This window comes from Tympanuchus pallidicinctus, unplaced genomic scaffold (genome assembly GCF_026119805.1).
Source record: "Tympanuchus pallidicinctus isolate F22 unplaced genomic scaffold, pur_lepc_1.0 scaffold5, whole genome shotgun sequence".
NCBI classification, from domain to species: domain Eukaryota; kingdom Metazoa; phylum Chordata; class Aves; order Galliformes; family Phasianidae; genus Tympanuchus; species Tympanuchus pallidicinctus.
The window spans coordinates 55,435,557-55,451,441 of NW_026294769.1; the positions used below are offsets into that span (position 1 = coordinate 55,435,557).

Genomic DNA, 15,885 nt, shown 5'->3' on the forward strand with positions numbered 1-15,885 from the left:
TTCCAAAGTTTTAAAATTTTTAGTAATTAATATTGTAACAAATTTTAAAAATAGCCTTTTTGATTTCGCTCTCCTTAAGTTCAAAACCTGAAGAACAAGTAAAGAACGTTCTGTAGAAAGTTATTTATTGATAAACTTAATATACTGATAATCCGGTGTATTATATTGTACTTCACAGTTTGTGTGATATGGAAAGACTTAGAAAGATTTAAAGATATCAGGACTTCTAAAGAATATTATATTGGACACATTGGTAAGGACACATTGGTAAATTTTCAAAAAAAAAAGCCAAAGCCTCTGATCTTTTTACTGCATGATTCACATCAACTTTAACCAGAAAAGCCACTGGCTTTGGAAATACACTCAGTAATGTGCTCTTAAGATCCACATTGTCAGAAGTAATGCATTAAGAAGAAATCTGATAAAAAGGCAATTATTCTGCTTTTTATACAGTCTGCATGACTGCTCAAAGGAAAATTAGTATATTCCAGATTGCACTGCAGTTCACCCATATGTTCTGTATAAAAAACACATATTTTACATTATTTGAGTGTTAAAAATAATCACATTTCTGGTTCCCTGAATTTGTTAGTCTTTTCTGAAATATGTTTTTGTTACCACCATTTTTTTTTTCAGTAACTGGTAATAATCCATGAAGCTGGAGTAGTAAATTCAAAAGCTGTCTTCCATACCCTGCTTGGTGATTGCTGAACCTATGCTACATTTTAAACTGGGTTTAAATTGGCACAGAAATTTCAGAAGGTGATTTTTCTTCGAAATGTTCTTATATGTGTCAGCCAAAATTGGTTGTTTTTGTTGTTTTTTTTAATAATATTTTTGTCTGCATAGATTGTTTTGGTAAAGTTGAGCTTATGTGTAGCAGCAGTAAATGTGTTTGTGTAGGATGTGCACTACGTGCTTGCTTACTACTTTTTAGCAGTTCTTACTCAATAATATGTTTAGCTAAAACCTTCATGTTTCTTCAGTTTGAAAGCACTGTTGAATAGATATGATCTTCATGATTTATGAAAGGTTAATTTTTACAGATTTCAATGAAGATGCAGTTGTATCGAGTAACTTGTACATATGATGCTTGCTGTGAGTTATCATTGCCTTTCTATTCAAAAACAAAACAGAGCTGTGTTTTGAGTCTTTCCTTCTAGTGACACAATATTTAATTCTGACTATAATTTGAATATTTTCTTTAAATTAGGCATTCTTTATTTTGGTAAAACAGTGGCATTCCTATTATATATTTACACTCTTCTAAATCCCTAACTTAGCTTTATGCTGATAAATATTTAGTTTGTTTTCCTTGGCAAAGAAAGCATTAATCACACTTTCGTGTTGGTTATATGATACTCATTGCAGTGAAAACATAAATGTAATTATGTTTTTCCCAAATGCACACTACTGTAAAGCCTCCACTGTTTGCCCCTATTTCTCTTTTGTTAATCACTTCACTAAAATTAATCATTTTATCAGTGAAGCCAGCGTAGACTCACCGAGGGCAGATCATGCCTGTTCAATCTCTTGGCGTTCAATGATGGAATGATGGCATCAGTGGTCCAAAGAAGGGCTTTTGACACAGTCTTGCCTCATATCATTATTTCTAAATTGGAGAGGTATGGATTTCATGACTGGACTGTTGGGTGAATAAAGAATTGGTTGGATGATTGTAGCCAGAGGAGTTGTTGTGAACAGCTCTGTGTCCAGGTGGAGGCTGGTCATATGGAGTGTCCCCCAGGGGTCCATCTTGGGACCCAGTGCTCTTCAACATCTTTGTCAGTAACATAGACAGCGGGACTGAGTGAACCTTAGCAGGTTTGTAGATCACACCAAGCTGACAGGTGCAGTTGACACACCAGAGGTCTCTCTGGGATGCTTGCCTAAGAAATAGTTTCATCATCATGACTTGGTCAGAAGACACACAGAACAAGTAACTCCTCAGGTGTAATCTGTCTCAGCCAATTGTGCCACAGCAGGGAAAGAACCTGGTTAAGTTTGGACACTGATACTCACCCTTCTATTGTGGCATTCATTCATTGTCATTCATTATCAGAGGTGTTTGGCTCTTTAAGACGCAGTGTTTTGCAATATTGCAAAAGGCATCTTTAGACAGATTGCTTCATTGATTTTATTTTCTGCTTGGAAGCAATTTCGCTTATCCAGATCACTCTGTGTGGCCACGGCAGCCCCTACTGTGATAGCTGGGTTTGGTTTCACAGGTGGCAAATTGTGTCTGGGGGTAAGGCTTCTGAATTGAGCCCAACACTTCATGGACTCGTGCTTCATTTTTGGCATTCTTACGATGTTTTAGCTCCTATCTTTGAATGTTCTTTTGCCTGTGATTTGTTACCAGGGATGTGACTATGTGGACATCCCTCAAAGGGATGCTTAGTTTGCTGGATTTCCTTTAGAAAACACTCCCATGTTCCCTGATCTACCCTTCGTGCTCTTCATAACCTTACATTCATGAAATTATAATTCAGAAAGAAAATATTTAATGGCAGAAAAGCCAAAGTAAATAAATATAATATATATATATATATATATAAATATTAATATTAATATTAATATAATATTAATAATATGTATAATATATATATATTAATTCTACCTGGGGCAAATTTCCAATAGCCCTTTTTACAGAATATTTTAGCTTTATTTGGCATATCACCACCTAAACCAGGAAGCAATTGGGCCTTGGTATTTTTGTCACATTATTTTTGTGCTCTTTTCTGTGCCTTTCTCTAATTTTAGAAGATCTTTATCTATTGCACAGCCATACTGACTGCACACTGATAGAGTAAAATATAAAATGTGTCTGATCCTTTTGTATGGGTGTATAGCATTTATTTTGAATATACATACATAACATTGTGTGTAATTTGTTAGATTATTTGTGTTAATAAATTTTAAATTTGGAAAAAAAACCTCCTTTAGTTTTTTTAACCATCAATTAGACAATCATACTGATACTGGAATATGATTTTGATTTTAAATCTGAAAACAAAATGGTTTAAAACAGTAACCCTAAATCAGTGCCTGTATAGGTCATGAAATTGAATTTACTTTTTAAGTGCAAACAATCATCTTACATAATATATGAAAATAGATTTCTATTTAAACAGAAGCTTAAACTTGCATAATTTGGAATGTTAGTATTTTTGGGGATATAAATTGGAAAAGTTATCAATTAGTTATTCGTGATAGAGCTGATATTCATTTGCTGGCAGCTCGTGTGGAAATTGATTTTTTTTTTCTTGTAAAAAGTAAAAAGCATCTTTTTGATTATCTTGAGTTGTGCTCTATCTACAGTATTCCACAGTGTAAAACATCTTCAAATAAATATTTCTGTAGCTCCATAACTTTATTGTGTTCTTTATCTTCTATATACACTACCAATTAATAACCATAATGCTTACATCCCAAATAGATGCACCTTTACTCAAGCTACTTTATTGCCAGCTTTTTGGATTGTTGTGATGAAATGCTTATGAAAACACTTGACTGCAATGTCTCCTTTCTCATTAGATTCATCTTCTCATACAGCTGTGGTGCTCTTGTCATCTGCTATTTCCCAAGCCACAATTTCCTCATCAGTCTGTGGCAAAAACCCAGATCTTGATGATCTTTTTCCATCTAGTTCAGTGCTGATCTTTCATCTTCTTCATTCTTTTAACCAGAAGTCTTCTGCCAAAAATCTGACAAGATTGTACTGGGCATCATCAACAGCAACATCAGGCTTGATTTCAGTGAGCAAAGATGAAACAGCTGTTTCATTGTCCAGATCAGCACTCAAACACTTAATATTAGGTCTTAATTTTTTCCAGCTTTGCCTGGCTGTGATAGCCTTGATGTTTTTCCTTGTATGACTAGTGGTGTAACTTATTATTGTGTGTTGGTGATCCATTTCTTCAGTTGTTCAGAAACAGATACTGCTTCTTCAGACAACATTTTCCATCCTATTGTCTTTTGTACTGTCTTCTATTATCTGCATTTGTTCTTCAGAGCTCTTGCTTCACTTTGGCAAGTCAGGAATCTTAAGATATTACATCCAGAAATGGCAAAGCATGGCTCAGTGGTGACTGTCTTGGCTGAGCTGCAAGTGGCTTTACCATTTGCAAGACTGTATCAGATAAAGTGCTGAATTTTGAAAATAAGTGATGTAATATGTCTGACCAAAGTGTATAAAACTTGAGACTCTCTCTTTCACTCTCTACAGATGCACAGACATGTGGGAAGTATTTCTGTGGTGTAAAACTCGTCTTTTCAAAGCACATTGGTGTCCTCTAGCCATAACAACAACAAAAGCCAAAGTGCTATGTTACTGTCTTCTGGAATGGCTTTTTAGTGCTTTTGGTGACAAAGCTGATGATACATTCAGAGGGAGGAGGAGGGATGAGAGTTCTGTTTGTCATTGGCATTAATATTTTCTTATTAACTTTGCATACCAATGTATATGTAAGTTGATTGTTTTTGCTGGAATAGGATTAAATAGTTGATTGTCTGTCTTATTTTAATTTACTTTTATAGTGGAAACTGGTAAAGGCGTTTGGAAGACATTCTCCTTCAATTAAATGATTTTTCTGTTTGTTTTGGGGTTTTGTATGTGTGCACGTGTTGCACACTGCTTGATTCAGTGATCTGTTTTCCATTGGAGAAAATTTACAAGCACATTGCCTGCCTCACACGAATTTGTTTCCCACAGAGATTCCTAATGCAACGTGTGAGGTTTCTCATTACCCAGCTATATGGATTACATTTTCACTCCAATACCAACAAAATTAAATTACACAAAAATTGATTAAGATGCATGTAATCCTAATGTCTGATCTTTAGAAAAAAAACTTTTGCCATCTTTAAATGATAACACTCTGCAAAACGAACAGTAGAAACACTGCAACTTTCAACTTGGATGTGCTTACAATTTACCTAGCAGCAAAATGTTAACAGCCAACTGTGTGCAAATTGGAAAATTCAGTTTTTAACTGATTTTTGCTTCTCTTGTTCATATTAATTTAAAAAAAAATCTCATGAGGAAAAATATTGACAGCATACATAGTAGGTTGTATTAATTCGTGGACCTCCAGTTCAGAAGTATTGGTTTTACTTAATATGTGTTATGATACTTCGTTGTCTTTTCATCTTTAAAAAAGAATGTGGTCTTTTAACCTAGATTTGAGTGCCTTCAATTTTGTTCATCAGATTCATGTTTTGAGCAGTTTGTAATGTTATTGATTCACTTAAGAAACAAAACAGAATTCAATATTGGTAATTATTAGTCAGGCTACATGTTTCTTTTTCTTTTAAATTGTGTGTCATTTCATTAGAAGGTGAATTAATGAGGGCCAATACATTTATTTGCAAAACTTTAAGGCTTTTCATATCCGGCTAAATTCAGTTTCTACTAAATAACGATTTTTCTTTAATCCTTCAACATGGCATTTAAGGTTAATAAATTCTTTTCTGTTTGTCTTCAGAAGAGTAGCACTAAAATAATGAATTGCAAGTGCAAGCCTGAATGTAATGTTTCAGCTGTTCAGTGAAACTAAATATTTGTTTTCATAGGATATTTTCTACAATCATTATTTCAAGTTGTCTTCTGTAAGTATCAGAGTACACCGTTTAAGACATGCTTCTCGTGATAATGTCATGATTTGTGATTAATGGTTTTTGGTTTTGAATGGTTCTCAAGGCATTTCTTTTTTCCAGCAGTCTGTAGGAGCTGTTCCACTTGGAGTGTCAGTAACTAGGAAAAAAGAGGATGAAGCATCAGTTGGAAGCGCGCCTTTGGCAAGGCAGCAATCGAATCAAGCTTCTGAGTATGCCAGCAGTCCTGTCAAAACAAAAACGATAACAGGTACGATCACATCTTGATTGAAACTATCCAGTAGCTCTTCAAGATTCACTCAATAAATCGCGTGCACGATTCGGCAGGATCAACTGTGGGAGTATTGTGGAACAACTTTAAGATTTAAAGAAATTTTGTCCCAGAAAATTACAACTTCCTTAATAAAAAATTGTCAAACTTGGGATTTTGTGATACACACGTAATATGTATCTCATTTTTACTTTAGATACCATGTCTGGGGTCGTGATACTAATTGTTATTTACTAAGACAAGTAAAGGATGTGAACTTTCAATAGAGGAGAGCTACATGGCTTTATATTTAGTACTTCTGTCCATAATTTTGTCAGACTTTATGCGTTCACATTAATCTTTATTTTCAGTCAAACTGTTCGCATTGTTTCCAACCTGGCATGTGTGCAAGTCTCAGCAGAACTAAGATTTGTGCATAAACACAGTAAAATTCACAGTTTTCAAAATTACTGTCCCACAGAAAATATATTTGTTGCCACTTCTGTTTCCAGTGTGCAAGAAATTATTCAATTCAGGAATTTTCCTTGGCACATTGGGAGTGCTAAAGTTACATTTTGTTATTGCTAATCAAGATGATATGGCATTCTGGGATTTTGTAAGCTATTTAATCATACAGTACTGTCTGCAAGTTGTAAAATAGGACATCATCCAACAAAAGTGACTATCCAGCTGAGGCTTTTGATAATCCTTCTGAAATATAATGAACAAATTCTCTTTTCTTTTGCATTGATGTTTATTCCCAGATAATCATGAAGTACTTCAAGATGTTGTCTGCTGAAAATGAGGTTATGGTCTTGTCCATTAGTGACAGACTAAAAAGTACTAAAACCAGGAAATCTGTTTGCTGAATATTACAAGAGTTGCTATTGGTAGAATGATAGAAAACTCTTGAAATTTAATTGGTTTCATTTATACGTATTTTTATTTTTTAGCATCAGTGTTTTTATTTTACCATTCTTTAACAAATATACTTTGTTTGTAAAAGAACAACTATATTAAGTATATTCTTTATTTTACTATTTGTACCATCTATAGTTCTGCTGTACCAATGTCATAAGTGATCTGTGTTGTGTCCAAACATTTCCTGTTGTACAAAGCCGTAGTTCACAAGAGAAACTCATGGGATTTTTAGGTTTGATATGAAGAAATGGGATTTAAAATGTCCTTTGTAAAACCTTTATTTGCGGTGATGTACGTAACCCACGAAGGAAACTCATCAGGAAATCTGACTTGTTTTGTTTAGTGTCTGACGTAGTTTGAAAGAATAATGCATTCAGCATCCCTTTTTGTCTGAACAAAACCTAATTGTGGCAAAGCTTTGAAAAGTTCAGTTACCAGAGTTGTTCTTTGACTCGAAGAAGCAGGGACTTGCATGTGTTTTGGAGTTATGTAAGCATTCTAATAACATATAAGGTGCTTTCATTTATTATATTGAAGTTTGCTCTTTAACTCATCTAAATAAGTGTCAAAGACTCTATTAGAGGTAGGACTGACAAAGTGAAGTTTATAAGAGGTTATGGAAAACTAGAGTTGATAAAATCAAGTTACCCATATATTTTCCTTTGAGTTTTTTTACATACTTTTTCTACTACTACCTCCGTAGGAATCAGCCAGTAAGAGTATTGACTTTTTCTCATTTCTTGGATAATGGGAAATAGCGTGCAGTTGGAAATAAGGTGGACATTACCTTTTATTAGCTTTTAGAACATGCCACGCATGACATAGTTGCTTGTTTGAAGACAAGCCAGTGTTTTCAAATGTGTATCTGTTTGTTACACTCTGGAGATAAAATGCCAGGTGTAAAGCACCTGAAGTTTTTGAGATTTACCTGCAAAAAAGGGGAGTTCAAAAATAAAATGAATGCCAAAGAGCAAAAGTATTGTCTACTGAAGAAATAATTTACAGGGATGCTCTGTCCCCTTCAAAAGAACATTCAAATTTCACCTAGTTAAAGGAAGAAGAGCCATATCGTACTGCAGCATATGCAGACTTGTTCTCCGTATTCCCTCATGGCATTTCAGGTTAGAAGCTTTCCAGTCTCTTTGTCACAGTTGGAATTGGACTGGAAGATTCGGAGGACAGTAAAAACTAGCACACATGTTGCATTGTTTCTCTCGTTACGAAGCTCTCAGTGTAAATAATTAGAAAAGGTAGAATGAATACAGGTATAAAAGGTGAGATCTCTTTCTGAGAGAAATTTCAGTAGATCACTTCTTTACAGATGCCTGATGTGCTGAAATATGGTGATTGAATTACTTACTAAGCTGAAAATAGAGTTCTGATTTTTTTTTTAATGGATCCCTTTTATTGATCCCTTCTATTTTTAACTTGATTTCCTTTCTTTTAATTTTTACCTACTTTCTGTGTTTCCTTTGTCTTTTTGAAAAGAAGCATAAAAAGCACGCTGATTACATGTCTAGATACCTATGCTTTAATAGCTTTTTAGGTAAGAGGGACAACAATCCTTGTAAGCCCCATATGTCTTAATAATCAAAGCTGTAGCTACAGATGCTTTAAGGAATCAGAAACCTGAGAACGTGGGTGCAAGCACATGTATGTAGTCTTCAGAGATTGAAAGAGGTTATATCTTAAGATCATGCTATTCAGGTGATGAGTTGGAATTTATGCTTTTCATGTCTAGCATAATCTTAGCAGTGACTCCCTTGAGAATATTTAGAAACCAACCCTGTGTATTAAATGAAAGCAGTTTGTAATCACAGCTGTAAAATGATTTAAAACATTGATCTTGAGTTCAGTTTATTAGCTAATGGTTGCTGAGACATTGCCAAAAGTGAAGCATGGGAAAAGAGCAAAACTTCTATTTATATGGTATGTCTGTGAAAATCCAAGTTTTCTGTTCTTAAGTCTCAAATGGAAGTTATTTATAAATCTCCTTAACCACAGAGGCCTCAAAAACAGAGTAAGATAGCAGAATACATGGTTTACATTTTGTATGATGTGGCCATAAACAAGCAAGATAATAAAGAAAGAATATTAAAAAAAAAAAAAAAAGAAAAAAAGGAAAAAAGAAAAGGATTTGCCTGATTTTCTTCATCTACCACTTCTCCCATTTTCAGCAATTCGGGGGTTCTCTATTAGTTCAGTGAAAAGTGATTTAGTGATTTCCAGACTCGTAGTGTAGCCCTAATGAGTGGGTAGTGGCAGAACGTTTAATATGTGTGTTTAAATTCATAGTATGTGTGCAGTGTGCCTGTGCAGGCAGGTAATATGGGTTGCTGAGTAGATGTGGAAGTGCCTGTGGGACACTGCTCAGCTGGGGGCATGTTGATGCCCACACTGGATATTGCCCAAACATGAGCCACACAGCCACAAAGTGAAGTAGGTTGTTTGGGACATTTTGCAAGATGGATGTGATATATAAGTATTATAACTAGAATGCTGTACTAGATTCCTGCTAAATTGAGTTGGAATGCAAAAGAAACTTTGGCAAATGTCAGAGAAATCTAGTTGCTGAAAAATCAATGGATTATATGAAGCATTTGAATTAGTACATTGCTATTTCTGCTCAATGAACTGAATGATTATCGTTTATTCATGCTTGCCTTGGAATGTATTACTGATGATTTATTTGGGAAGATGAATGAAATTAAACAGATGCTAAGTAGGCTAAGTAAAATGTAGGAATTTAAATCTGACACACATCTACCTAAGGTGCCTGAAAGTACAAAACCTGTTATATTTTTATAACTGGATTGTAGTTCTTGGAAAGATTTCTTAAATAGAAGGTCTCTGGGCTCAGATAACTTAGAGTAACTTCTAAATGGCAAGACAGTCATATACCCATACCAAGAAATATTATGGTTTTTCTTAGGTAGTAAAATGTTTTACTTCAGTTGTGTGATGGCATGATATTTTCAGTTCCATATGTGGAGTTTAAGAACATTAGGAACACAAATCCAATGTAGTACATCAAATATGTTTTCTGTACGGAAAAATTAAAAGATGTGGCTTTTTGTTTTATATTACTTAAAAAACTAAGAAACAGTCAATGTATTTTTAAAAGGTAAGATAGATAAGCAAGCAGAATTCTTCCTGTGTTTACCAGGAAAGTTCTTGCAAACCTGAAGGCTGACATTCTTATTTATTTGGAATTGAAAGCAATGTTAAAACAAATTCAGGCATGGCTTTAATTTTGAAATCACATACAGCAAGTTTTAATTGTGACTAGTATAGCAGGTCAGTATTGCCTGTGAAAAACTATTATTGATTTGTATTAATGTGTTAGTCCTTCTTTATTTATTTTCCCAGTAGTAAGTAGATTTTTTTCCCTAAAAATCATGCAGTAATTGGATTTGATGGGAGAAAAAGCTAACCATACCCATTCTGTAGCTTACTCTCACTTTCACACAGAAAGCTTTTTTGCTTGCATAACCACATCCACATCACATTCAATTTGAGTTACTGGCATTTGCTCTACAAAAAGACATTTGCTAAGAAGTCCAAAGATTCCATAGTTTAATGTTTTTGACACACCACCACAAAAATTAAGTTGTGAATTCTTGTAAAACACTTTGATGTGTACTGGTAGTTCAGAAAATACTGATACACACATCTATCACCTAATGAGTATGCTACTTAGATGAACTCTTCATTTTTAAATTGGATTGTAGGAAATATTAACACACAAAGTAAGAAAACATTCTCAGCAAGTTAATCTTCTGTTTCTGCAATTTATTTTATGTATATATATACATACTTATATATATAAAAATACTTAATATTAAATCGTGGAGCAAAATTACTGCATGGAAATGAATTGTACTGAGAACAAAATTTGTTCCTTTGGCATAATAATATATAAAAGCGTGATTCATTTGTAACACTTTCATGTATCTCTCTATATAGGCATGTATGTTGTTCTACAAATACAAAAATATATAAACGTAGGAAGAAAACTGAAATGCCAACCAAAAGTCAAACAGGCTTTTATATAAGAGTTTTAGTGATTTTTGCTTTAGCTCGTATTATACATGGAAGCTGAAAACTGCTGGTTAACAGAAAAGGAAAAAAAAAAGGAATTTTAAGTAGGTGGTGGGTGTGCTGTGTTTTTTCTATAGCATATGAAGAAACTAGTTAATCTTCTGAAACAAAAAATTAAAAAAAAATAAAAATCTCTAGTCCATTTAGATTTTCATCTTTTTTTCTAGAGTTCTTTGAAGTTTGAATTTTCTCCTCCACTGCTTTTCAATCTCATTTCTAATCCCTCAGACTCCTTGATCAGTTCCTTAATGGCTTGCATTAGTAGCAAACACTTTTTTTTTTTCTATTTCTGATAAAAAAAACTGTATCTAATGCATGAAAATACATATATTTATTAAGAAACCCCAATGAGTACTTTGACACTACAGAGACAATTTGTAATTTTGTTAGACAAATCTTTCCAGAAAGAGCTTTCCCTCGACTTCATTTACTGTTCGTGTGTTTTGCTGCTGCCATGGCCTCTTAGTATCTATGGTTAACTTGCAGTAGCGTTTTTCTCAGCTTAGCTCATTTCTAGCGTGTGAGAAGTATGAGACAGATGATGTGAGGTGGGAAGGAAAGCTTGCCCAGCATGCTGAGGTCATATGATGTACATCTTGAGTAAAGTCATGCACTGAGGAGAGACTATCCTGCTGATGACTGTGGCATGGGTATCTGTGTATGAACCTTGACTTTCATTTCTAAGCTTTTGGACAATGCTGACAGTATGGGTTTGCCTGCAGCAAGATGGCCTTTTCTGACCAGAAAGGAGCTGCTCTCCCTTGTATATTTATAAACTACCCGGGCACACAGTGGGCCAGGAGAAAGGAGTCTTGTGTCGGAAGAATGAGACATGATAGAACTGCACCACCTACAAAATAGGAATAAGATATTGGCATTGTAATTTACCTGCTTTGAGGCCAATTACCAGTTGTAAGGAAGGCAGAACCAAAAGCATGAGGCCGCTGATGAGTACAGATGACTGGTGGTCCTCAGCCCAGTAGTAGAAAACCTCTGATCTGTGGTCTTTGCTTTGCTTTTATCTATTAGAGGAAATGTCCATTTGCCCCCAAATCATGTCACTTCAAAGAGTTTATTTTCTCTTTTGAGTTCTAAAGTCACTAAATATAGCACTAATTTTCCCAAAGTTATTTTCATTTTTAGAACATCTGTTTTGTTGATCAGATTTCTAAAGCAAACAGTTCCTGGTAAGCCAGAAAAAAAAGGAGAGACCTGTGTCTTTATAAAAAAACAAGCACAATCTATATCTAGAACTTATGCCTGTAAGTCTTGCATAGTGTCACCTACAAAGAGAAGACACAATTAATTTTGAAAGACTGCAACTCTAACAATAAATGGTGAAATGAGTTGCGGAAATTATTGCTCTTGATAGCTCCATCCTGGTTGAAGCTGATCAGTCCTTTTCAAAGTCTGTTCAGTACAGACATTACGGTGTGTCCTCTGAATTTGGGGAGCGTGGCAGCAGCTGAGTGACTGCTTTGAAAAAGATGCGGTGTATGTTTGTACTAAAATAGCACTTAGGCGTTATGGGACTTGAGAACAAAGCAGGAATCAATACATTGGTTTTCTTTAAAATTCAGCTTTGTACAACCCAAGGCAACCCCCCTCTCCTTTTTCCTTTCTCAACAGTTTTGTAAATGTTTCAGACAAATCCTATTTTCTATCCAGCTATTGCTGACTGGCTCCTGGCTTCAGCACAGAACTGATTACTGTGCCAGGAAATGTTCCTGGATTTTTCAGTTCAGTAGTAGCTGAGTAGCATAATTATTTTAGTAGATTAACCTTCATACTGAGACAGATGGAGCTGATCCAGTCTAAGTATCTACTATAGAGGAGTAGCCAAACACACTGAATAGCCATACCAGACTACAGACTCTTAGCAACTGTCATCTCCTGATACAATTTCCCATCAGGCAAGGCTGACATTGTTCTGCCTCAGTATCCCTCTAGACAAAGCTGTTGTTCTTATCACTACAGGGTTTAAAAAAAAAAAAAAAAAAAAAAAAAAGACAACAAGAAAAAAGAGAAACAACAAAAAAAGGGAACAGATTACTTCTTTCTTCACTTTTTCAGAAGTTACAACAGTTATTTCTGAATTAGTTTGTTTCCACCCTAAAGCATATCTTATTATCAGACACCTCTTATTACTTCTCTATTTTTCAGGATTTCTGATTGAATGAGAATTTATGTTGTTTGCATTTCAGAGGCTATCTTTTGTTGAGTATGGGGTATTAGAGTGAAGCTGTTATCTATTGTAGGTACTCCTGGAATTAGAAACAGAACAGCTTTGCAGATTTAAGTTGCGCATACATAGAGAAAAACAAGTGAAGTTTCAGCTATCTAATTTTATTTTTAGTTCATAGGGATTGATTTCTGTTATTAGATGGTTGGTTCCCTGGTTCCCTTTAATGAAAGAGATTTAGTGATGTGTTTCCCAGTTAAGAAGACATGACAAACTGGAGCAAAACCTAGTCTTAGATCCCATTCATGAGAAATGCGCTTGTCAAGTGGCAAGCTTAATATTAATGTTTATGTTAATATTAATATTAATGTTAATATTCCTTGCTGACTGTGCTGAGGAATAGTTTTATATTGTATTTGTCTTCTCATCCTAAGCTGAGGAATTCCTCCCTCTGATATTTTCAAAGACTCAGAGTGACTTTACATAATGTCCTCCCCTTTACCCACCCTTGTATTGAGTTCTCTGTTCCACTCTGTTGTTTTAATCTTTCTTCTTACTCAAGCTGTTCCTTATTCTTACCTTGTATTATGTGCAGCATAGGGCCTGCCTACACAAGGAATGTGTTGTGAATTCAGCTCTGCCATACCAAGAATTTTAAAAGGCAGTGCCTGTTCCTCACTAAATGTCTTAATTTTAACATGATATGTTTGTAGTATGGATTGAATGCTCACTACATGGCGTAAAAGTCAAAAAAAGAAAAGATTATAGTTACTCCATGGTGCTTTTCCATATGGAAAATTTACTTGTTGTCTTTCCAGCACAACTGACAGCAAACAATCCTGAAATGTCATACTTTCTGCATTCTAATGATCCAGTTTTAACTGTCTATAATTGTAACAGATCCATTTTTGCAGCCAGAATTCTCAGATTCTCACTCTTTTACCATCTTAGAAGCGTTTGAATCCTCCTTGGTTTAATATCATGCTTCTGTTTCCTTTCAGATCATTCAAATATTAATTGTTGAAGGATTGTGTCTAGAATATTAATCAACTCTGATCATTTTTAGCCTTGATTAAAAAAATATCAAAATTATTCCTTAAGTGGCACAAACTTTGCACACTATTAGCAGAAATTCACCTTTCAGCTATTTCATTTTTAATTCTTTGGATGTTTACTTGCATGTTCAAAACTGAACGAAGGCCAGTGACACATATAAAGGGGCACAGAATTTTGCCCACCTGAGTTGTACTGATAGCATAATTCCATTTTGAGCGTTTTTCTGTAGTTGTGCTGCAGATTTCTCCTGTCTGTATAATTTGGAAACATAAATAGTCACACTTGTGGAGATTTTAATTTTGCAGTTTTGTCAACTCAATAAGATGTACACCGATACTGGAAATATTGAGGAGGCTGGCAATAATTTGATGCATATCCCAAAACCTACAAGGAGGAGAACATATCCTGTAAGAGATCACGGGAGGAACTGTGTACTCCTTAAGCATTTTTAATGATTCTGAAATTACTACTTGATCCATTCCCTTTTTGTATTGCTATTTTGCTTATATTCAATTTAATGCTAGTACTATCTAAAATCTTTTTGTATTCATGTTACTGAAAGCCTAAAGACTTAAGGAAGCTTACCGCTTTACTAGAAATCATTGAATTTAGCTGAAATATTTCCTGAAATATTTCAGTTACTTCTGTACCTCTTAAATTTGACAAAATTATTCCATTTTCAGGTTTTTTTTAATGCATACTTGCAGTTTATGCTAAGTGATTTATTTATTTATTTATTTTAATAGAAAACTACTTAATGGCTGTAATGTAATATGGACTTCATTTCTTACAACTTTGAAAAGCTAAAACCTTTTCCAGATTACCCTGGCAGCAATGTATGTGAAAACATATATTTGCTGCTATTCCGTCGCCAAATAGGTTATCACACTTTGGAAACTGACTTAATTTGCTTAGGTTATGCTTTCTTCATAATATTTACTTAACAATTTATGTTAAGAAATTAAGAATTTCTCCAAGTGCTTTTGACACATTGCATTTCTCAAAAGGCTTAACTGATGCAGTTGTACTGCCAAGTTTGAAACTAGCAATAGAAACTTCTGCTATGCACTGTTATCTCAGAGATGGTGAGATAGTGAGTTTTGTAGTGAGATGAGGTCTCTTCTAGAATTTAAAATAAGTAATCTTTTTCTGTTCTGCCCCTATGTTACGTTATATATTATTGATACAGCTGAATTTTGTTGTTTGCATTAGAATCTCGCCCTCTATCACTTCCTGTGAAAACCATGCTGAACTCATCTGAAGGCTGCAGAAGTCCTGAAGAAAGAATGAAAGAATTTATTGGAATAGTATGGAATGCAGTTAAGCGCCTTACACTTCAGGTAAGATGAAAAGGAAGTGAGAAAAACTATGTCTTTCCAAACTTTATGATATTTTTTATGTATCCTAGTGCTTTTTATGAAGGGTGTTTAAAGGAGCTCTAAGGTTTTATTGTTTTATTTCAGTAGTTTCAAAGTCCTAGAGGCTGAAAAATAAAGTAGAGAGTTTTGGTAAATTAAGCTAAGAATTCTTTCATTTTCAATTATTAGTTTTCAAAATACTTTTCTATATTTAAGGGGTAGATTGTTTTAAGAGTTACATCAAGGGAAAAATGCTTGGCATACTTCTCTATTATAAAAGTAGTTAGCTACCTTTTTATCGATAGTTAGATTTGATGAATATCGACCTTGCTAAACATAATTGAACAAAAAGTGTATGATGCATAATTTTTGAGTGGTTGTGTGATACGAAACAGTGTTCT

The 15,885-nt window shown here is 34.4% G+C and overlaps 1 protein-coding gene across 5 annotated transcripts in view; it reads left to right on the forward strand.

Annotated features, from left to right (window-relative positions):
• The window catches only part of VPS13B (vacuolar protein sorting 13 homolog B), a 415,034-nt gene that overhangs the window by 192,077 nt on the left and 207,072 nt on the right, over positions 1 to 15,885 (forward strand). For 4 of the 5 annotated variants that reach the window (XM_052704440.1, XM_052704437.1, XM_052704442.1 and 1 more), the window contains exons 21-22: positions 5,719 to 5,866; positions 15,339 to 15,466. In XM_052704440.1, the coding sequence (XP_052560400.1) occupies positions 5,719 to 5,866; positions 15,339 to 15,466 (276 nt within the window). The remainder of the gene's footprint in view (positions 1 to 5,718; positions 5,867 to 15,338; positions 15,467 to 15,885) is intronic. The other variant, XM_052704439.1, reaches the window with a different exon arrangement.